This window comes from Melanotaenia boesemani, chromosome 13 (genome assembly GCF_017639745.1).
Source record: "Melanotaenia boesemani isolate fMelBoe1 chromosome 13, fMelBoe1.pri, whole genome shotgun sequence".
Classification (NCBI taxonomy): Eukaryota; Metazoa; Chordata; class Actinopteri; order Atheriniformes; family Melanotaeniidae; genus Melanotaenia; species Melanotaenia boesemani.
The window spans coordinates 29,459,544-29,483,514 of record NC_055694.1 but is presented as its reverse complement, the minus strand read 5'-3'; the positions used below and the strand labels follow the sequence as shown (position 1 = coordinate 29,483,514).

Genomic DNA, 23,971 nt, shown 5'->3' with positions numbered 1-23,971 from the left:
GAAATTTTGAACTATCGTCCTTCTTAGTAATGGCGGCTTCGTTTCGTTCTCTCCCTGAAAGCTGTAATAACAAATGGTATTATACCCGACAACAGATCGACAACAGCCCATCTCGGCGAGCTGGACTTGATCCAGACAAGGAGCTGTCCTACAGACAACAGGCGGCGAACCTTCTCCAGGACATGGGACAGCGGCTCAATGTGTATCTTTTGTCGTGGTACATCGCACGTACTCGACATTAGCTAGTTAGCTAGCGAAGTTTAGCTTCTCCGAAGCCGGCTCGACCGAGAGCATGGGCTTGTTGTGTTTTCATTTTCGACCGCTTCTTGTCTTTATTGAATGTTTTCCACGAGTTTCATTCAGTGGTCAACGATCTTAGTCCACGTTAGCTCACTGTAATCTGACAACGGCGTAGCAGGCTAACCGGGGCCAAGTAGGCCTGTGTGGTCGACAGGCCTTCGAGACGTTAGCATTAGCTTAATCTCTGCCTTAAATGTCCAAAATGAAAGATGTAAACTGCCACATGCTGTTATCACGCGAATCTAACGTTTCTTTTGGTTAATCTGATGTGTTGATCTAACTGAGTTTTCAACTTTCCTTGCTTTCTTCCTGATCCTGTAAAACCATTTTTTAAATATTAGCTAAATTTACCCACTGTTGCTGTGTTGTTTTGTAAATAACTTAAACACCGCAGCTATTTTCACAATATTAGTTGTATTGCATGTAGTTTCTGCAGGTGTACTGTTTTCCGAATTGTCCTTAATTGCTTTGTGTCAGATCTCAACTTACAATTAATACAGCCATCGTTTACATGCATCGGTTCTACATGGTCCAGTCATTCACCAGATTTAACAGAAATGTAAGTTTTTGCTTTTCATGCTTCACCTACAGCTTTACAAATTTGTTCCAAAGGTAAGAAGTATTTCTTCTTCTTTTTTTCTCAGGTTATTGCTCCTGCCGCTCTTTTCCTTGCTGCCAAGGTTGAGGAGCAGCCCCGAAAGTTGGAACATGTCATCAAGGTGGCCCATGCATGTCTGAATCCCCAGGAGCCTTCACCTGATGTGCGCAGTGATGTAAGTGTAGGACAAGACTGAAAATGACCTGCCATGATGCCAGAGAGAAGTGGTAAAGTGGAAAACCTCAGTTGATTGATGAATGTTAACCTTGCCAAGAACGTCAGAGCACCCCTATGCTTCAGTGGGTTCTCAGGGTCTAACTTTTATGTCGCGTTAATTTTGGGACCGACCTAATAACGTTTAACTCTTGGCCCCTGTTTTTCACATTGTATATAATCTGGGTCGATCAGGTTTTCTGAGATGCTGCTCCTACAGCAAGATGCTGCTTGCTGTATTCTTTGATATAGCAAAAGACAGTGTTATGCCTGTGTGTGTAGTTCTGTCATCCAGGTAATGTGATGTCTACAAGCTGAAAAACAAGAGCATCTGTATTTGCTGTTTGGATTTCATCATTTATCTTTGGCTGTATGAAAAACACAAGTTAAATATGTGGGACTCTAAATCACGTATTTCAGTCGTAGAGCTAAAACTTTGATTCGAACAAGGAAAGTGCTCTCAGATTGATAATCAATCATTTTCAAAGCCCGACAGTGTGTTCAGCTGCTCTTGTTTGACAATGCTCAGAGGCCTCCCGGCGAGTAACGTGCCTGTCCTCTCAACCTCAGGCTTACCTGCAACAAGCTCAAGACCTGGTCATTCTTGAGAGCATAATTCTCCAGACCCTGGGTAAGTTTGCAGGGAAGAACTGGGTCCCTTAACCCCCCCCCCCCCAACACACAAAGCTAAACTGTTCAGTTTTTGTTCACAGAAAGTCCACATGAAGTTAGCAGTTTTGGAAAGTGGCATTCACGTTTTCTACTAGAAGCAGCTTTCCACACCTTCTCTTTCTCTCGTGCTCCTAACTTTTCACATCTCCACATTTTTTTAAAGTAAACATAGCTTTAAGACATTTCTTTGAGGACTTTGTGCTGAACAACACGGGCCAGGAAAAAGCTGAAAATAACTTGCTTACATGGCATCATTGGCTTTTGATGTTTTCATCTTGTCTGAGGTGTTGTATTCCATAAAAATACTTCTCATCGCTCTTCACTTAGTCTGGTTTGATAATATCCATTTTTTTTGTTTTCCAGGGACTTTAATGTTAAATTTGCCATGGAAACCGGATTTTATGAAGTCCAGTTGGTTCATATATATGTTGAATCTTTAATCCTGGATTCTTCTTACTAAACTGAATTGTTTTTGTCTCTTTTTTGTTTTTTTTTTGTTTATTTTTTTTTGGCAGCTTTTGAAATCACTATCGACCATCCTCACACACATGTTGTCAAGTGCACTCAGCTTGTCAGAGGTGAGCATCAGGTCATTGATTTTAAGGAAAATAAACACATTTTGGTCTTTCAACACTATTTGGGTGTTTGCACTTAAACTTGCAAAATAACTCTTTTATGTTTTTGGTTGTTTTGTTTTTCCAGCCAGTAAGGATCTTGCTCAAACATCATACTTTATGGCTACTAACAGGTAAAATCTAAAATATCAGCTTTTACGTGATGCACAGTTCTTTTCCACACATTTTTACATAACTGCTTAAATTTTGATCTGCTGAATCGCTGTTGTCTTCTCTCTCTTCTGTTTCTGATTTGCTGTGCACTCCGGACGCATCCTGCCACATAGTCTGCATTTGACAACATTCTGCCTGCAGTACAGCCCCCCCATTGTAGCCTGCGTATGCATCCATCTTGCCTGCAAGTGGTCCAACTGGGAAATTCCTGTGTCTACAGATGGCAAACACTGGTGGGAGTACGTTGATCCCACAGTTACCCTGGAGCTGCTGGATGGTACGTGCACTGCGACTTCCAGTTAAAAAGAAGGAAGATGTTCCATTAGGCTCGGTTCACACTGCAGGCCCTAATCTGATTTTTTTATTTTTTATTTTTTTTCCCTATGCAACCTGTATCTGATCTTTTCATAACAGTCTGAACAACACAGATCCGATTTTTTTCAAATGTGACCCAGGCCACTTGGATATGTGGTCCTAAATCCGATACGTATCTCATCTTTTGCCATGCGACTTCAGTCTGAACGGCCAGGTTGCATTAATCCGACCTACACGTCATACACAACAAACTCTTATATGTAAAGGCGCTCGCATCACTCTCCACCACTCCTGGATGTGACTTCGTACCCACGTTTCTCTGTACAGACGTTGCTGCCACTGCTCCACAAACTGTCATGGTCACAAATCTGGCTCTCCTCTTTTTTTAATCTCCTCCTTAAAATGATGCCATTGAAAATGGTGATGGTTGGACAATAACTTTAAAATTGCAACATACACTGCTGTTACTGCAAACATGAACACGTCACACGCACGCTCGCTGTCACGTCGTCCTGTCTTCTATGCATGCAGGACACTTTTGGTGCACATAAGGTTCATACAAGTCGCATTGAATTTGAAATGTGAATGGACTCTCAAAAAAATCGGATTTCACAAAAAAATCTGAATTGAGCATCATGCCCTGCAGTGTGAACCTAGCTTTAGTCTGAAATGAACCGGATAAACATGGAGGATTTAATTTGAGTTTTTTTAACGTAAAAGCAAATTTTAAAAAAGGAAATGAAAAAAAAAAAAAAAAAATAACGTTCTTGTTCAAAAGGAGTAAGAGGCCAAAATAATTTATTCCCACCCCTTCTTCATACCATGAATTGTAACAAATATCCTTATTATAGTCACTATACCTACCACATTCACATTCATTATTAGTAATAAACACTACACAATACATCATATAAAAAAAACCATGATGGTAATAATAACAGTCAGCATATATATATCAATATTACGTGAAACTGTACATGTTTGTAATGTGCAATAATAATAATTCTACTAAAAAAGTTAGATCTCTTGATAGAAATAACAATATTGCAGTGATGTGTACAGTGTTTATATAGTCAATAATCATGTATGGTCTAAAATACACAATAGTAAAGCTATGTATTTAGTATTATAAATATTATTAATGGTTATGATAAAGCTTAAAAAAAATTCTATTCATATTAATGAAAAATAACAATTCTGTAGTATATATAAAACCACTATCAATCCTAAACGTTTGATGCCATTGAAGCTGTGTTGTTGTAGTAGTAGTAGTAGTAGTACTCGGTGTATATATATTCAACAATAATAATCATAATACATGTACTACACATGTGTGTGTAATATTAAACTGTTAGTGAGAACCAATCATGCAGTGCTCCTGAGTGCATTTTAAATGTTTAAATGTTGTGTAAATGACCCGCCATCTTGCTGGCAGAGGGTTTTATAGGTTGTGTGGTAGGAAATTCTTGCTAGCTTAAACTATTTGTATTGTGTGATAATTAACCAGGATTCATGATGATTTTCTTGTTTAAATCTCTTCTAGAACTTACTCATGAGTTCCTGCAGATCCTTGAGAAAACTCCCAGTCGTCTGAAACGGATTCGGAACTGGAAGGTACAGCTTTTTGTCCACCAGTTTGAAACAACCTGTCTTCATTCATTCACTGACGTTAACTTTGATACACTGGTGTCTTGGCTTCTAGGCTGGAGGTCAAACACCAAAAGCCAAGCCGAAAGTCCAGGAGGAGGGTGACCAGAGGGATGCTATGATCAGCATGATCTCTATGGCCTCGTCAGAGAGCACCGTGGCAGGCCTGATGAGTTTGTCAGCTCCTCCGTCTGCCTCCTCCTCCTCCTCCCTGGGTGACAAAGACAGAGGCACATGTGGCAGTGCTCAGACTTGGAGTGGAAAAGTACCGACTGGAGCTGAGCAGCACGAGGTCCACACTCCAGCCAAGGTTTCCCTCAGTGAGTACCGGGCCAAGAACGCTGATGTCCTGGCTGCACAGAAGAGGAAGCTGGAGAACATGGAGGCCAGCGTAAAGAGGGAGTACGCCAACGCAGCCCAGGCTCTCATTGGTCAGCAGCAGAGGAAGGAGAAACAGCAGCATCATCACCAGCAGTCCAGCTCGTCCTCCACAGACATGTCCAACCCTTCCCCCATTATTCTTAAAATTCCCTTAGAGAAGGAGAGGCATGACAGGTCTGTAAAGGCGCGCTTTCCTCCAGCCGGAGGAAGCAGTGGACATGGTGGCAGTAGCCGCGGTCAGGATCCAGACATCAAAGTCAGAATACGAGTGCCTGAAAAGCAAAGTGGGAGTTCAGGAGAGGAGGGGAAGAGCAAAGACAAGCACAGAGACCGGTCCAATCATCACTACCACCACCATCGCTACCACCACCACCATTCCTCTAGTGCTTCACTTTCCTCTTCACACAAACATTCGTCTAGCTCCAGTGGAGCATTAGCAAGCAGCAAAAAGGCCTCCAGTGACTCCTCTAGAACAAGCTCTTCGTCATCTTCCTCCTCACGGAAGAGGACACACTCCCAGGATCCCACAGCAGGGTCTCACACTGCATCCAAAGCCAGTAAGTCCTCTAGGAATCCCTACCAGCTGCCGTCCCTGTCTTCCTCCTCTGGACAAACTCTGGCTCATGCTCCGGACCTTCTTCCGACTTTGGGCCTTTCCCACCATCAAGGAACCTTTTCACACTCCAAAAGTGACAAGACGGACACTAATGGGCACGGTGCAACAGGCGGAGCCCAGTCAAACGAGTACCAGGATACTTTTGAAATGCTAAACTCTCTTCTGAGCGCCCAAGGGGTCCAGCCGTCCCAGCCGTCTATGTTTGAATACAGATCTCAGTACGGGGACTACCGGTTCTCTGGTGGCTCCAGAGGAGGCAACCCCAGGCCTCCCCCCCTGCCTTCAGAACCACCACCCCCACTTCCACCTTTACCCAAATGAGCTCCTGGTCTGGAGACCACCACATTGTACTTGACATCAGACATCCACCTTCTTATAAAAAGTATTGTATGATGTGTTTTTTTTTGTTTTGTTTTTTTAAATACTCACCCAATATTTTGTAGGCTTCAGGGTGACAGCAGAAAAATGTACTGGTGTGATTGTTTTTTAACTTGTGGGGCAATAATAATATTTGCAACAGAAAGTGTAGATAATGTTAATTTCTGCTCTGTTTAAATTAAGGCATTCAGGAGCTGATTTGGAGAAATCTCATTGTCTTGTAAATCGCTTAAATTCTCCACCCTTTCTGGTCATTAGAGGACAAAAAGTCCTCTCCCTAAAACTGCTCTAAAGATTTTATTCCACTTTTTTTCTTTTTTCTTTTCTCAAATCACTCAAAACTACCAAATATGTAATTATAAAAACATTTTTGTAAATAATTTAAAAAAAAAACCCACAAATGTGTTAATTTCCATAAAATGCATGTTTAGGAGTTTAAAAGTTTTTTCTAATCAATCTTAAATGTACTAAATATTAGTTAAAAAAAATAAAAATGATCAAAAACCATTGATTTTGATCTTTAAAAAAAGTCTTAATCCAGTAGCATGCATTATATGGGAAATAACTCGTTTGTCATTGTTTTTATGAAAGAAGAAAAAAAATTATCAAATTGGCATTTAAAGGTTTAAATTTGAATAATTACATATTTGTTATTTTTGATAAGGACACAAGCTGATTAAGAGATTTGAGCAAAAAAAAAATCTAAGGTTTTATGGCAATTCTTGGGAGATTACTTGTTTGTCTTCTAATTTTTGTTAAAAAAAATTTGCCCTTTTTCGGGAAACATAATCAAAAATTGAAGGAAAAAATTTCCTGACAATAATGACCTACACGGGTTGAGAAAGTTGTATTGCAGTGACACATCTGCTAGGTCCTCTTACCAACCATCTTTTTGTAATGTTTTTATAGTATGTTATTTATTGAGTGCTTTTAAAATCAACATTGTACTCTTTTTGTACTTTTTTAAGGTTCCCCACTGTTCTATCTGGGCAAAGGGAAATTTTTTCATCTAGACTGTACAGGCTAGTTTGAGAGTGCATGTCTCCAAAGCCATCTCGTCAATGTTGTCTTTTCTTTTTCAAGAAAAACACCTAGTCCCATACCTAGTTTTTATTTACTGCATTATTTCATTAACTTCTACGAAGATTGCAAGCTGTTTGACACAAAATATTTTTTACATTGTTATGGAAAGTTGCGAGGAAAAAATGGGAGAGAAAAATATGTATTTTCTTGTTGGACTGAGTGTTGCAGTCATTGTTTTAAATGGTTGTAAAATATTCATATTCACTTCTTTGTTGAATACACTAACTTCACACAAAGTACATCTGTTGGAAATGTTTAAACATATTTATCACCTGATCTGTTCAGAAAGCCCTAGCCAGCAAAAGACCAAAATAGAACAAATTGAAGTATGAGTTTATTTCTGGAATTCTATGATCAGAGCAAATATGAGGAAACGTCTGCATGTCTAGATAAACAGCAGTGTTAATTTCTACACAAGTGAGCAGACTTGTTCATGATTTCATTTTGTATTTTTTGTGGTCCCAGTATGCAAGCGTATTAATAATTTGCTATATAAATCTCTCATTGGCCATCTTTGTTTTATTTAGCAGATTAAATGAATAAATCATGTTATACTGCTCTGATTTAACACTGTTGAAAGTTATCTTTTAGCTCCATACCCTCAAACATTGTAGGATATTTATCTTCAGATTGTTTATAATCTGTCCACAAACCACCATTCACAGATATTTGCATGTGTTTTATATTTGTAAAAAAATCATAGATGCTAACAAGCTGTTGATATACCTCCACTATGCGATTTTGAGCATGAAGTCCAATGATGAATGTTTAAATTTAGTGGAATAGGTTCAGTTTGTTGGCAGAGGAATTGGGTATCACCTTGAAGTTTCGTTCATTTTAGGCTTTATATGGTTTGATTTTGTAATATTACTCTTAACCTGGTTTACTTTCAGTTCATCTAAAAGCGTATTTTTGGCAGTTTGCAATAATGCAGTACAACAAACCAGCCATACAACCATGAAATACTTTTCTTAGATAATGAAAAATATGCTGTAAAGAAAGGCTTCTTGCTCAGGCAGCAGAGGATTTCAGTTCTTTAACTCTGTTGTAACAGGGAAATGGTGAAAGCACTGAATATTTATCTTAGTAGGTTTGCCTACAATGCAATTGAAAAAGTGTTACGTGTATAAAGGTTTAACTAGAATAGAATTCCAATATATCATTGTCATTTTAAAATACATGTTATTTGATCTGGGCAAATATTTAAGATGAACATGCTGTGAGAAAGTAATAAATACATTTCATAGTGAATCCATATGTGAGAAAAACTGAAGAGACTCATGCAACCTAACAATGCAAAAATCACAGGTATAATAGCCGAAATTTCACGTTTCTTCATGTCTAGGTGTTTTTATTGACACTCAGGTCTTGAAATAAATGTTTTTGTTTTGAATTTTGCTATTTCAAATGTTACATGTGAGCATTGTTCTTTTTGATATAATGTGGTTGCTTTATCTTCAAAGTCAATAAATATTTTAAGAAAATGCTTTAAGAAAATATATATATTATATATATATATTTTTTATTTAACCTTTTTGTGTTTGGGTGTATCGACAAGGTTGGTTTAGTTTAACTGTGAATGGCAACTAGCTTGACCAATGGACGATCTTCGAGTGTGACGTTGTAGCCAGTCAGAGTTCTGAATAGGCGGGGTTAGTTTGCTTTCCGGGACTGTGGCAGTAGTGTTGGGGGAATGCAGTAATATCTCCGGATTGTACTGTGGAGGGTGTTAGTTGGTCGGACGACTTAGAGGAAGGTAAGCCGTTTTTACCAAAAGACTGAGATTTTTGTTTAAGTATGGGCGTGAATACATTTAGTTGATATCAGTGCAGATGATCACTTGCAAATATCGGCAAACATCCATGTTATTTAAGCTTCGCGTTGTTAAGGTTAGCAGTTAGCTTGTCTTGTTAGCGGCCAAACAAAGATGGCTGCTCCTTAACTGAAGCAGTGACGCAGTGAAAAGAGGCGGGTTAAAGCCTGTCTTAGCGCGTGGTTAGAGTTGGCTCTTACTGAAATATTGGATTTTTAAAATTTATACTTAAAAAATATGGGTGCAATTTTAAAACATAAACGTTTTTTTGTTTGTAGGTTTGTAAACAACAGGTTTGTAAACAACATGTACATTTATGTTAGAAGATGAGCCACCTGACCTGCTGCTACAGCCTGATTAAACGATCTTACAATGAAAAATAAAAACTTGACCTTTGTACTCAATGCTGGATTCGATATTTACACAGAATGTTTAACCGTTAAAACTTAAATCCAGACATTAGGTTTTTTTAGAATATGTCCGTTACATTTGGACAATTTTTGTTACTATACAGCTGTAAATATATTTGTTTGCTTATCGAAGTTCAATTTTCAGTTGAAGTATTTTTCATGTTGTTTTCCCCCAGACTTGAAATGAACAGAATACGAATACATGTTCTGCCCTCCAGTCGTAATCGGGTAACCCAGACGCCCCGACCTCCGGAGCCCCAAGCCTGCTCGTTCTCTCAGCGACCATGTTCACAGCCTCGTCTGGAAGGCCTGGAGTTCTGTATCAAACACATTCTGGAGGACAAGAACGCGCCGTATAAGCAGTGCAGCTACGTCTCCGCCAAGAACGGCAAGCGCTGCCCCAATGCTGCTCCCAAAGCTGAGCGGAAAGACGGGTGGGTGCAAAATCACATTTTCACCAGGTTGTTTACCTCAGCTTTGTGTCCTCATGTTTTCACCTCCTCAAATTTACCACCTCCCGGAGACCTTTGTAGCCAAAAATGCTATCAATATTTTTTTCTACTTTTTTCATTAATCGCTTAAATGACTTCAGATATGCTCAGAAACGTTTAATCGTTTTAAGACTTTATGAGCATTTAAATGCCACTTTAATTATGTGAATGATTAATTATATATTGAAAATCAACCTGCAAAAATGTAATAAATATCAGGGGGAGGGTTTTGGTGGTGATTGACGTCTGTGATATGTCAAAGATTAAAAACAAAATTAATTTGATTGCATTGGTACTTTTTATTTACTGTCAAATATTCCCTCTGTTCAATGTCAAGTATCACTACTTGTCTTCCAAATGAAAAAACGACACAAAAGAAGAGAAAAAGACACTAGATTTAAAAAAAAAGAGACAAGTTATTTTAAAAAATCATGCCACTAGTAGTAACGCAGCCAAAATGATGTCCGAAAAAAAAAACAGTTTATCAAAATTTATAAAATGCCTGAAGAGGTTACCACACTGCTTCCTAACATCTTTCTTTCTCATCTTTTGTTTTGTAGAGTGACGTTCTGTGCAGAACATGCTCGAAGGAATGCCATGGCTCTCCGAGCTCAGATGAGGAAGGCCTCTTCTGGTCCATCCCCAGAGGTTCTATTATCTCAGCTCAGCAGCTACAACCGTGCAGACACTCATGGTGTAGATGGAGGACGCTCCTCAGCTAACCGCTTTCTAGGTAAAGGGCCTCTGTTGAACTTAGAAACTAGGATGTGAATACATGTCTGTAAATCTGCAGGTTTACATAAATGAATGATTTTATTGTCTACCTGCTGCCAGATGAAGACAGTGTGAGTGAGGAGGAGCAGGGACCCCTGGTACTCGACCAGACATGGAGAGGAGATCCTGATAGTGAGGCTGACAGCATTGACAGTGATCATGAAGATCCTCTGAAGTAAGTTACGTTTTTTTTTAGGGAAGAAAAAAAAGACAGACAATTTTTTAACTTGATGTGAGCACTACTGTGGACTACTGTCACGTAGAATTAATCTGCTGATGGCTGCAATTCTGCAGGTTTTCAATGTCTCCCTGCTTCAACACACCCTGAGTCAAATTAAATGGATCCACAGCCTATGAAGTTCTGCACGACTCATTTGAGTCAGGTGATTGGAGCAGGGAAACATCTAAAACCTGCAGGACTGCAGCCCTGGTCTAGACCTCTGCTGGTGGGAGTGTCCTCATCTGTGCACACATTCGTGTCTGTGTGTGCACATCAGGAAGGAGAATTGTAAATGCCAGACCATGTGGAATAACACGGTGTCATTTAGGTACGACTGAATGAATAAAAAGATTCGGCTGTTTATCTTATAAACAGATGCTGAGTGTTGATGAAGAAATTATCAGAGATGCAGCAGAAAATTGCATAATAGGCTTGTTTTCTTTATTGATCAAATTCAGACCACATTACTGGGTCATGTTTGAGATTTTTTAGTATTTTGAGTGCTTTCACCACCTACAGACCTTTCATGGTATTACTGCGTTGTCATGGGCAAATAAACATAGGTATATGAGCTGTAAGTAAGAAACAGAGCAGCCTGTAATTTAAAAAAGGAAATAATTTTGAATATGTTTTGTGTTTTAAAAAGGAGAATCCGAAAGGGAAAATGTTTTGATTCCTTCATTGTTCATTAATTTTTATTTTCAGTTTTTTTTTTTTTTTTTTTTTTAACAAATTGTCCACTTATTCTGATGAGGTTGCTGCAGTTGGATGGATTAGATGGATGTTTGAGGTGTGGTATAGGTCAGGTATCTCCCTGTAGAAGAAAGTGACCCCCTTTTTTTAATTACTAAATAATTTTTTGATTTTGAGACCCAATTCTAGGTCGGGAATGGGATCCTGCCTCAAGTGGGTGAGTTTAGGTATCTTGGGCTTTGTTCATGAGTGAGTGAGAGAAGGATGGAGCGGGAGATCGACCGACAGGCGGGTCGGTTTGGTGTCTGCTGCGGACTCTGCATTGGTCTGTTGTGGTGAAGAAGGAACTGATCCAAAAGGCAAAGCTCGCAATTTATCGGTCGATCTACATTCATCTATGGTCACAAGCTGTGGGTAGTGACCGAACGAACTAGATCGCGAATACAAGCAACCAAAATGAGTTTTCTCCACGGGGTGGCCGGGCTCTCCCTCAGAGAGAGACTCTGTGATCCTGGAGGGGCTCAGAGTAGAGCCGCTGCTCCTCTGCATTAAGAGAAGCCAGATGAGGTGGCTCGGGCAACTGGTCAGGATGCCTCTTGGACTTGTCTCTGGTGCGGTGTTCTGGGCACGTACCACTGGGAGGAGACCCAGGAGCGGTAGAAAATGGATGGATGGATTAGGGCTGCTCGATTATGGGGAAAATGATAATCACGATTATTTTGATTGAAATTGAGATCTCGATTATTTAACACGATTATAGATAAGAGGTTTGGAGGGGTTTACTGTGGTAATGTCGACTAGTTTCTTTCCACCAGGTCCCCATAGCTATTGTTTGTCTCAGACCAGCAGCTATGTTCCGCCTGGTGTGATCTGGAAAAAAATAGTCTGGAGACATTTTGTTTTCACGTTGAAATCCGCGTCAATAAAATGTAGCGTGACATTTCTATACGGCTCTGGTGCGGCTTTACCACAGGTCCGTAGCGGTGGCGAAACATCGGACTGTCACCACGTCTTTCACAACACCCTCACTACACTAATTTTTTATTTATTTAACCTTTATTTAACCAGGTAAAAAAATGTTTGAGAACTAGTTCTCATTTACAAACATGACCTGGCCAAGAGGCCCCAGCAGGAATAAATAACGTACATACATATAAACAGACAACTGTGCATACACAGGACCACAATACAACAATACAATACAAATAAAAAAAAACGCAGAGTGAGTACAAATATATAAAAATGAAAGGGGGAAAGGGAGTAGAACACAGTGTATAAGACGGATTTATGTGAGAGAAAAAGTAGTGGGTAAATGTTTGTATATAAGGGCGAGTCAGCATCGTCAGCAGGAACAAGTATCTACAATAATCTGTTGAAGTCTCTGTCTAAACAGAGAAACAGATATCAGAGCTGGAAGTTTGAGAGTGTTCTGCAGTGTATTCCAGTCATATGCAGCGGCAAAGTGGAAGGCGTTACGGCCAAAAACAGTGGCGGTTTTGGGAATGATGAGCTTAATAAATTCGGTTGACCTGGTGTGATAAGTGCTGCGAGCGAGGTGGAGAAGAGATGAGAGATAGAAAGGTGTCTTGTGTAAGATTGACTTGTAAATAAAAAGAAACCAATGATGGAGTCGCCGAGTGTGAAGGGAGGGCCAGCCCACCAATTTATAGAGATCACAGTGGTGGGTGTGGAAAGGGGCGTTTGTGGCAAAGCGTATGGCTGAGTGGTAGAGAGTGTCTAGTTTTTTAAGGGCTGAGCTTGGTGCCATTTTATAAATGATGTCGCCATAGTCAAAAATTGGGAGTAAAGTCAGTTTGACTAAAGTGCATTTGGTTGCGTAAGTGAAAGAGGCTTTATTACGGAAAAGAAACGCTAGTCTGGCTTTTATTTTGGCTTGGAGATTATTTATGTGGGTGACGAATGACAGAGATGAATCCAGCCAGATGCCCAGGTACTTATAGGAGTTGACATAATCCAAAGCCGTGCCGTCTAGGCAGGTGAGTATTGGTAGGGTGTCAGCGCCAGTTTTCCGACTAAAAAGGATGCACTTTGTTTTACTGGAGTTGAGGCGAAGGTGAAGGTTGTGGAAGGACTGCTCTACTGAAGTGAGGCTGAGTTGATGAACAGCTGCAGCAGCTTGTGGGGAGGGGCCGACTGAATACAGAATGGTGTCATCGGCGTACAGGTGGATCCGAGAGCTGCCAGCAGCTTTATCTATGTCATTGATGTAAATGGAGAAAAGGGTGGGGCCCAAAATAGACCCTTGAGGCACACCTTTGGAAATAGTGAGTGGTTCTGACATGATATTTTCTGCTTTCACTAACTGGGCACGGTCAGAAAGGAAGCTGGAGAACCAGTCACAGCAGGAGATGGACAGACCAATACTGGAGAGCCTTTGTAGAAGGATCTTATGGTCAACTGAATCAAATGCCTTGGCAAGGTCAATAAAGGTGGCTAAGCAGACCTGCTTGGAGTCTAGTGCTGTGATGACATCATCCAGGACCTTCGCGGTGGCTGTTATACATCCATGGCCAGGCCGAAAGCCAGACTGCAGGTCAGATAGAATGTGGTTTGAGTCAAGGAAGCAGTTTAGTTGTTTGAGCACTAGCTTCTCCAAGACCTTGGCTAAACACGGAAGTATGGAGATGGGTCGGTAGCAGTTTGGATCCGTGCCGCAGCCACCTTTGAAGAGTGGAGAAACCATGGCTGATTTCCAGTCGGAGGGGAGGATGGAGTACTGTAAGGACCTATTAAACAGACTTGAGACAGGTGCTGCAATAATGTGAGCAGCTGCTTTCAGGAACATGGGATGAAGACCATCAAGGCCAGCAGATTTGTTTGGATCCAGCTTAGTGAGCTCATCCTGCACTTCTAAGATGGAGAAAGGTGAGAAGGAAAAAGGTGTGTTGTTCAATGGAGAAGGCTGAGAATCTAATGAGGCTGAGTCGACCTCACTTGCTGAAGCCAAATCTGGACCTGCGACAGGGGAAACTTGGGTCGCATTGACGAAGTGATGGTTGAGAAGTGAGGCCATGCGAGCCTTATCAGTAATAACAATGTCATTGAATATCATAGAGATTGGTAGCTGAGGGGAGGCAAGCTTATTCTCCATGATCTTGACAGTTTTCCAGAACTTCCTCGCATCAGAGCCACAGGTGGAAAATTTCTCCTTAAAATGGGAGATTTTAGCGTTCCTGATGGCCTGTGTTGTTTTGTTCCTGAGTTGCCGAAAGGCAAGCCAGTCCGCTGGGGATTGTGTGGAGCGGGCTTTCCGCCAAAGGGTGTTCTTATGATGGATAAGTTCAGCCAGATCACTCATCATACAGGGAAGAAAGAGACAGTCCACTAACATGGTGTTGAGATGGCAGTGATGCCGTTTGTCCAAAGTGTTGATGAGGTTTTTAAATCCCTGTTTGTTCACTGTGTTAATTGAGAAAAAAGTTCTGTTTGTTTATAACGTTTGTCTCTCTGTGACTCTGGGAGCTGGTGGATTATTTAGTTGTGACTCACAAAAATTGAACATTTTTCTATTTTTTTGTGTTGCGTCGCAAGCCCCCGTGTGCACGTCTGCGTGCACGAACGCAACATTTTACATGCACGACTGTCGCCTGTCGCTTGGCCGGAGGAGGGCAGCGATTTTCACTTCCTCGCGCAAGTTTACATAGAAAATGATGGAGAAGGAGCGACGCCGCCTCCCGTGTGTCCAGGTGTCTGCAACTCGTTCTGAATAAAACTAAAGCGGTCGGGCTGTGGGAGGAGTCTGCAGCAAAGCGCTGCAATGACAGCTGTGCTCGATTTGAAAACAGCACAAATCGAAGGACAAAAAATAATCGGACCATTTCATTTTTATGATCGTTGAAAACCCAGATCGTAATTGCGATTAAAATTCGATTAATTGCCCAGCCCTAGGATGGATAATTTTTTACAGATATATTTAATTCCTATTAGAATAAAAATCCAAAGTATTTCATGTACAGCTTTTTAACTCCAAAAATACGATGTTGTAGTGTAAATAACTAATAACTAAATTTTATGTCTGTTTATTTGCAGACATGCTGGAGTTTACACAGCAGAGGAAGTGGCATTGATCACACGGGAGAAACTCATCAGACTCCAGTCCCTCTACATCGACCAGTTCAAGCGCCTGCAGCACCTGCTCAAAGAAAAAAAACGCAGATACCTGCATAACCGCAAAGTGGAGCATGAAACACTTGGTAACTAAAAACATTCTGCAGATTAAATGTTTTGAAGGTGGCCTGTTTTCAAAGCTGTCATTGATAATCTTTATTCTGATTATGCTGATATAAGGAAGCGGTCTGCTGACAGGGCCTGAAGGTCTGTCCGTGAAGGAGAGGGAAGACCTGAAGAAGCTGAAAGCTCTGCGGCGATACCGGCGGCGGTACGGCGTAGAGGCCCTGCTGCATCGGCAGCTCAGGGAGAGGAGGCAGGCTGTGACGGAGGGGGTCACACAGGTGGGAACAAAAGTAGGGTCGGACTATGTCTCCAGGTTTTAAATTGCATAGATTTTATAGATCAATTTATGTTGTTGGTAAATTAACACATAATAATTGTTCTAATTTCTCTGGCATTAATCGTACCGAGATAATGTTTAATCACGACATCTCACTTTATTTCTGTAGCTCATCTTTTTATTCTTCAAATGGTACTACATAACTGTAGTGTTGCTGAAAAGTCCATTTTCAGCTGATTTACTGATTGAGATGTTTTACTCTTGTTGTGTCTAACACTTTCTTTTCCTGTTGTAGCTCCAGACGAGAACACTGAATGAAAAATGCATCTCCTTCATTGAGGGAACCAGATGTACCAACCCCTGCCTGCCGATGGCCCGACACTGTCTCTCTCGTATCCTTAGTGATGCTTTCAGTTTGTTTCCAAGCAGGAAACTCAGATGTGCTGACAGAAGCAGAACATTTCACTTCTTTTATTTAAACAAATGTTTCTGTTTCTGCTGATTGCAACTGTAATTCAGCTCTTTCTCACCTCGGCCCCAATCAAGAGCAGCAGCTTGCAGTAGCTGCTAGTTTCTAACGGAGCCTAAAGTAAACTCCTTCCTGTGGTCTGTTGATTAGTTTCCCCAGAATTACAAAGGGACTTATCAATTCAGTTGGAAGGAACAATATCTCCAGCCAACCTACTTTTGCTGCAACCAAACTAGTTTCATGCCTTTTAATATTTTTCTTTCAGCTGGATTTTCATTGTTTCTCCAGGTTAAAAGGGGCCAAAATGTACAGAGTTCATGTTCATCTTGATGAACCTAGGCTTCATCAAGATGAACTTGTAACAGACAAAAATCACTTACCTAATGGAAAACATGTTAAAAAAACCATTGGAATTGGTCCTGATCTGATTTTGATGCCGGAATTTAGATATCTGCTGAAACATTATTAACTCTGTGAGTCTTCCTTCCACGCGTAATCGTTTATCAATCACATGTTTCATAAATGAGACTGTGAACATGACATGTATTATAACTAACGTTGGGCTAAGTTGGGAAACAGCAGTCTGTGCGTTTCTGCTTGGAAACCTTGGCTTGATGTTTTCCAACATGCTGCAGAGTTCAACATTTTACTCAACATGATGGTTGAGTTTCATGAAACGGAGCATGTTGTCTGTGATGTTCTTTTCTTTTTGATTGTTAACAATGCAACTTCTACTATGAAATACACAGCCCGAGTCCCTCTAATACATTGTTTGATCTCCTTTATCTCTGATTCCAGCAGCATTCTGTGGGCATTCAGTCCATATATATATATATATATATATATATCTAAATCAGAAATCAGAAATACTTTATTAATCCCTTGCAGGGAAATTCATGTTTTCAGTACAACCCATCCAAGACTAGACAAAACAACATATAACACAACAGGAACAGGCAGACTGACGGAGCAGCCGTTTCTACAGCGCTCCTTTTTATATATATAAAATATATTCAGGTAGTCAGTTGACCTCATTGGACATTTAATGAACCTGGACCTGAAACTGAACCTGGACCTGACCAACTGCAGCAACCCCAGATCATAGACTGCCCCCACAGGCTTGTACAGTAGGCACTAGGTGATGGTTGCATCACTCCATCCTCTCTTTTTCCTGATGCCCCCATCAGTCTGGAAAAGGGTAAATCCAGTCTTTACGCTTCCTAGCAAATAGAGCCTCATAATTAGTGGTTTTCTTATGGCTACACAGCTGTTTAGTCACAATCCCTTAAGTTCTCTTCACATTGTTCATGTGGAAACATTCTTACTTTCACTATTAAACACATCTCTGAGTTCTACTGGTGTTTTTTTGATGATGGTTTCCCCCCTATCCTTCCAGTTTTTAATGTTTTTAACCCAGTTTCAGTAGTTCCTGCATCTCCTTATTTTTTATTTTTTTTGTTTTTTTTTGCTTGTTGCTAATATTTGACCCTTCTGGAAAAAGATGAACATCTCTTCCAGGACCACGGGATTTGTCTTCCCACATGGTTGTTTAAGAAATGAAAAGCTACTTATTTCATCAGTTGGGTTAAATAACTTTAGGCTGAAAGATAATCACTCATGCAGAAATTATCCAGCAGGAGACTCGTACCCATTTACTTTGTTAGATCCAGGTGGTGACCTTTTTTTGGATGGACAGTATACAGACATACAGAGTCTGGATTCATGTGTGGATCCCAGCTGTTATCCGTGTATAATATTAGATTGAATCAGTTCTGAATCATCAGAATAAGTCTATGCTAAGTTTATTTGGTATCTTGGGTGAACATTTTTCTCTTGCAGTGTTCTTCTTTGTTTCTGTGTGGAAGTTCTTCCTGACCAGCAGATGCTCAGATATCTACCAGGACAGCAATCAGGTGCTTTTCAAGATGTGTCCAGGTCTTAAAGATGTCCCATGTGACCGTACTGTACACATGGGCCAGTCTGATGATCCCCGCTGCCCTCTCCACCTCACTCTGCCTCCACCCATGTACCAGCCAGAGCAGGAACCTCCACCACAGGAGCAGTTCACCATTGCAAGCAAAGACATGTATCTGAGTGCAGCAGAGCTTCAGCCCACAGAGAGCCTCCCCCTGGAGTTCAGTGATGTATGCACACACCATGTTAGGATATATTCATTGTGACAAACACTTCTTTACACTCTAAACATTAACTGACTACAAATAAGCCATGTCTGCCTTTTGTTTCCATGTGAACTATTTCACATTTAGACCAGACAGCACCGACCCACCAGTTTTACTCTGTATTTGTGTAGAAAGTCATGTCTGGTTATCAAACATGGATCAGTCATCTCTGATGTTTTTAAAAGCCTGAACAACTAAAGATGCATCATTTAAGGTCCTGAAAAGCTGTTAAACAAAAAAGGCACAAAACACACAGTTCAGAAATCTTTTGTTTACTGGTTTTCCTTCTGACTGTGTAAAAACACAAAAATGCATGTTTAATCCTTAAAATTCCGAGCCTTTTTCTCTGTATTTGTTTTTTATATAAAACTGCATGTAGAAGCTCATCCTGTGTAATCTCACTCAAATCCAGACATGTTTTTCTGGACGGCCTCAGCTGTCATATTATGAGGCTGAAATTATGTAAAATAATTTATCAATAGATATAGCAGCATATAGGCCAACCAAAACAAGAAAACAGAATTTATTACATAGAGGAGCATTATTTTTGTTCTTTTCAAACACACATCGAACTTTCTGCTCAACTGTTGATCTTTGGCTGCTCCTGATTGGACATTACTGTCAATTTAAGCTCTCTGATTGGTGGAAAGTTTGACAGGAAGTGGCTTCATCATCTTTTCTGGGTCAAAATAGATGTCTCTTAGCTACATAGTAGTGATAGTGATCTTTCTTTAAATGATGAAAATGTGATAAATAATGGTGTCATCATGGTTATCATGGATCACTCGTGGATTTACCATGTAGAATATCTGAATACACACCACATTTTGTGGCTGGATTGTAAACCTCCTGGATGGCACATAAATGCCTGGATTGTTGAGGATGGTGAAGCAAAGAAAGTTTGCGTTGTCCATTCATTAGTTAGCTCAGGTTTACGGCTCCTCTGGTAAACATCAGCTGGTGTCTGCTGTGCAGAATTTTTGTCTTGGTTGACAGAACAAAAATCCTTTCACACCGCGGTTTCTGTTATTTAATTAAAGTATCTAAATGAAGAACATGCCGAGCTTATAAACTGAAGGTGGTCGTGTGGATTCATCTCTGTACCGTGTCTAAATCCTGAGAAAACATTCACATCTGGACTCAAGGAAATATAAATATAATCTACATAGTCTACAGGGTAATCAATTGCTTTGATTGATGGAGAAGTAATTCATTATACATTTAGGCTGTAAGCTTAAACCTTTTATAGACTATGGAGTCTGGATTCATCAGTTCAGGATGCAGATCAGTGACTTTGATCTGATATCTGACACAATAGCTATAAAAAATCTGCCTAAAATCTAGTATCAAAAAGACTGTACGAGGGATTTTCCCTCAGATGTTTAGTATATCAGAGGATGGCTGTGGTTGTCTGGTAGCTGATCTGAGACAAGAATCTGCTGGTAAAAGTCTGTTTTCATACAGGCCTGGAATGTTCTGGTATCAGTCTAATATGGCTCTGGACTTTCTGTTGAGGATTCCCATCCAGACCTAAGTGAATCCCTGGAAAATCAGCAGTGTGATCATGTGTTAGTCCCACCAGGAATTCAGTCACACCATCATAACTTTCAACATAAATTCAGCCAGTCCTAAATTCTGCACCTCCTTTTGTCCAATCACAGCACTGTTAATGTCGGCCAATCACAGCACTCCTCCACGTTACCTGATATCTGTACATCACCAGCTTTGCTTCTTGTTTCTGATTATGAACAAGTAGATGTGTAAGAGAGAAATGTTTCACATCTACCATCAAAAGTCTCCTCCACGCCACTTTCCCAGAGTTCTGATTAAAGTGGAGGTAAACTGTTGATAGCGATGCAACATGGTGGTGGAGGACATTTTTCTACAGAGAAAAACTCATCAGAGGAGGTCTGAGATGAGACAACAGACTGGATGAGTCACCACGATGGAGGTTAGAGCATCCAGATCTAAAGATGATGGAAGAAGAGGTTTTATTTAAGTCAGTTTCAGCTTCAGTGGGAATATTTCAGGGAAAAAAGGCTGGAATAAAAATTATTTTATGATTATATTTTAAATACATTTCTGATGTAAAAAAACATAACATTTGTTGCACCTTTTCAGAAAAGCTGCTATAAACGTCTGAATTTCAGGTAGAAAAAGCTGCTGTGAAGTCGTCCTGACGGATGTTGTCATCTGTGTTCAGGTTGGAGTAGAAACGCAGATTCCTGCCGAGAAAGTAGACGTTCTCCTGGAAAAACCTGCATGTTTTTTCCTCTTTAGCTCTGCTGCTTCTTCCTAAACCTCTGTGGAAGTTTCACTCCATTCTTCCAATTTTTGATTTTCAGTTTCAGTCTCACTTATTTGTTAAGCCTTGTTTTAACTTCAGTAATTACACATCTTTGCTGCAGCTGCTGTTTCACACCGAACACTGGAGCATTTTTAACACGTTGAAAGTTTGGAAGAAATATAATTAATTTGGAAACTAATCAGTCAGAGATGGATAGAATTAACCGAACACAGACATGTTCAGGATACTGATGTAGAGGTTTATAACAGTATCAGGTGTAAATAACCACATCAGGCTACCTCAGCTGCGAAGGCCTCAGATGATACATCTTGGTAGTTTTTATTCATATTTACTGTAGTTAGTTATATATTACTGTTAGTGTTGTGTTCACTGTCAGACCTCAACATGCATATCCTCCCACTCTGCTCTCATAGTCTGTTCATGAGCCCTTGGGTACTTGAAGTCAAGTGAAGGTTGAGCTCTTTGGCTCAACCAAGTACTGAATAGTCTGTGTGCACTTATGCCCAAGTTGATATTGTTTAAGAAAAAAAAAAGATATGTACTGCCTCTAGCACTACATGACAGCACCTGGGTCCAACCGGTCTCACAGCAGTCTGACTACCACATAATTATGACGTCCCAGCTTGTTTGAATTCTTGCTTGTGTTCTTACTCTCAAATGTAAGCCGCTTTGGATAAAAGCGTCTGCTACATGACTGTAGAATAGAAGCAGAAGTGACGGGTTTTAAATGGTTCAGAAAACACTCCAGGTAATGGCTGTGGTTTGATTTTTTTTTTTCTGTTGCACTGTGACGACTTGAAGTTGGTTAATGTGAGCGCTCAGCGACGTACAGGAAAGCCGCCGCTGCTGCAGGGGCAGACGGGATCTTCATCAGGAGATGATGGAAACGGGATGTTTGGGGAACCAGACAGCGTTGCAGTAATGGGCAGAAGTTGTAAACATGTCTGTGTGATCTCGTGTCACAAAGGGAAACTACATGTTTACAGCAGTGGTGGGTGTTTATTTTAAAAAAATGAAAAAGCTGACATGTTGACTCGGGCTCAACACATTTTAAAATCCTCGTCCATCAGCATCCTCTGGCTGGCTGTTGGTTCTAACTAAAGATTCGATCCAGATACTGCAGAGACCTGCAGACCTTCTGAGTTTTAATATTTTCTTTCATTAATCTGGATTTTCAGGACCTGGATGTTGAAGGGGACGGCATGCAGGGCCCCCCCTCTCCTCTACAGTTTGACACAGCCCTCGCCCTGGAGGACCAGACCATTAGAGCCATCGCTGAGGCCCCGATGGACATCCTGACCGGAGAAGACCCAGACCAGGTGGACCTGGACACCTCAGGACAGGAGCTTTCAGAAAGAGATGTGGATGCCATCATAGATGACCAGGTCACCTTCCTGTTTACGATTTTATCATCTCTGATCTCCTGAATGTATATGATGTGTACGAGTACGGGATGGCTCGGATAAAATGTAGACGTCTGTTTTCTTCTCATAACATCTGTTCTCATTCAGGCACAAATATTTGTTTTCATAAAATTTACCTTCCAGTTTCATGTTGTTGGGTTTTTTTTGTAGATGTTTGCTGCAGCTTAGAAGACACAAACTGTTCAGTAAACATTAACTTGATCATTTTATTACAGATTATTTTGGTTTATAGAACTGAACTGGATTGACAGGAAGGAGAAGAGCAGGGATCTGATCAGCCGCCTGTATGGCTGTTCAGTTCAAAGTTACGACCAGTCAGGTTTTCATTAGCCCCATTTTTTCCTGAGAAAGGATCCAGATTAGAAATCCAACTGAATGCATTTAAGCAGGCACATTTAAATAGTTTTAATTTACTTTTTTCCATGAAAATGCTGAACGACAATATTATTTTTTCCAGCAAGGAAAAAAGTAACCCACTAACCAGTTAGTAACCAGTTACTAACCTTCCACCTCAGTTTTGTTTTTAGACAACCCCTTTTGCAAACCCATGAAAACTACATCAAACTCCTTTAAATCTGAGACGCCAGGAAACAAACACCAGCACAGACTGAATGAATATAAACTTTAAGAGATTTCAGTGTTAAATATTTTTGATTAATAAGTTATTTAATTAGAAAGTTTGATATATTTCATCTATTTTCTTAGAACTCGTCTATAATACATTTGGTTTTCATTAAAATAAATAGATTATTTCCCAGTTGAGGCGCTTTAACTGCAGAAATGAATTCAGTTTGACTTTTCAACACCTGTATCGTCATTTCTTGATCTCTTTCCTGTGAATCTTTATTTATAGAACAAAGCTGAATTGTTTTAAAAGCGATTCTTTTCTGAAGGGGTAGCACAGATGGACAGATGTTTGTATAAATTCATCCTGTGGTGGCATGTTGGGACAAAATGAGACGATGGCAGAACTCCAGTCTGGTTTAAACAGCCGTTGTGTTCCTGACTAAAACTTTATTTTTCACTCAGGTGGTGTCGGAGGTGGTTGGGGGTGAAGATGATGCTACCAACAGTTCAGTCCAAGACATGAATACCGCTGCTGCTCCATGATGAAGAAGCATCACGCTGTCTTCCTCTGCTATCAAAAACCCTCCGTTACTTTAACCATGCAGTACAAGAGACCAACGACTGGACTTTATTTGGACAGTTTGTCTTGTTCCTCCTCTGAAGAGACAGACGACTGCTCACTTCCTTAAATCTGAGACGCCAGGAAGCAAACATGAGCTCAGACGGAGCAGAGATAGTTTTTATGAAAGCTCTGATCCACTTTGTGTTCATTACACGTTAATAAACATGTTAACTTTACTTGAGCTGCCGGCTGCTTCGGTAGTCCATCTGGGAATAAAAATGTTTGTAAGGTTTTCACTGAACTTCAGCCTGATAAAATACTCTAACTCACATGGCTCATCTTTTATTTGTTTTTCTTCCATATTTACAAAGAGTCATTTTTATTCTCTAAATGACTTAAACCTGGTGAAGTGTGTAAATATGTGACTTCCATGTTTCGTTTCCACACAGCAAATTCCTCTAACACATCTTCTCATGTCATGTTTATTTATTGTTTATGTTTTCAGTCACTGATGGGATGAAAGGCCTTAATCTGCACTGTTCAACTTCATGTAAACCGGAAATAAAATATTTTCTCATACATGTGCGGCTTGTGGCGT

At 40.3% G+C, this 23,971-nt stretch overlaps 3 protein-coding genes and 1 non-coding gene across 5 annotated transcripts; all 4 read left to right on the top strand.

Annotated features, from left to right (window-relative positions):
* On the top strand, positions 1-2,535 carry LOC121651521 (cyclin-T1-like). Its single transcript, XM_042003788.1, has 6 exons — positions 1-202; positions 778-859; positions 945-1,073; positions 1,682-1,742; positions 2,299-2,361; positions 2,486-2,535. The coding sequence occupies exons 1-6, from the start codon at positions 30-32 to the stop codon at positions 2,533-2,535; spliced, it is 558 nt and encodes a 185-aa protein (XP_041859722.1). The 5' UTR covers positions 1-29.
* A 114-nt stretch (positions 2,536-2,649) lies between these two features.
* Positions 2,650-8,477, top strand: LOC121651520 (cyclin-T1-like). The gene is made up of 3 exons (XM_042003787.1): positions 2,650-2,848; positions 4,430-4,500; positions 4,589-8,477. The coding sequence occupies exon 3, from the start codon at positions 4,652-4,654 to the stop codon at positions 5,849-5,851; it is 1,200 nt and encodes a 399-aa protein (XP_041859721.1). The 5' UTR covers positions 2,650-2,848; positions 4,430-4,500; positions 4,589-4,651; the 3' UTR covers positions 5,852-8,477.
* Positions 8,478-8,629: 152 nt separating this feature from the next.
* On the top strand, positions 8,630-23,952 carry kansl2 (KAT8 regulatory NSL complex subunit 2). Of its 2 annotated transcripts, none has more exons than XM_042003125.1 (10): positions 8,630-8,747; positions 9,391-9,648; positions 10,266-10,438; positions 10,540-10,654; positions 15,443-15,606; positions 15,701-15,864; positions 16,159-16,255; positions 18,223-18,476; positions 21,999-22,205; positions 23,274-23,952. In XM_042003125.1, the coding sequence occupies exons 2-10, from the start codon at positions 9,398-9,400 to the stop codon at positions 23,352-23,354; spliced, it is 1,506 nt and encodes a 501-aa protein (XP_041859059.1). In that variant the 5' UTR covers positions 8,630-8,747; positions 9,391-9,397; the 3' UTR covers positions 23,355-23,952. The 2 variants fall into 2 exon arrangements, with proteins under 2 accessions (XP_041859059.1, XP_041859060.1); XM_042003126.1 differs by having other exon boundaries at positions 8,659-8,747; positions 9,433-9,648.
* LOC121652431 lies at positions 16,395-16,532 on the top strand. The gene has a single exon (XR_006012617.1). It is a non-coding gene; the product is annotated as a small nucleolar RNA SNORA2/SNORA34 family (small nucleolar RNA).
* Positions 23,953-23,971: the final 19 nt, after the last annotated feature.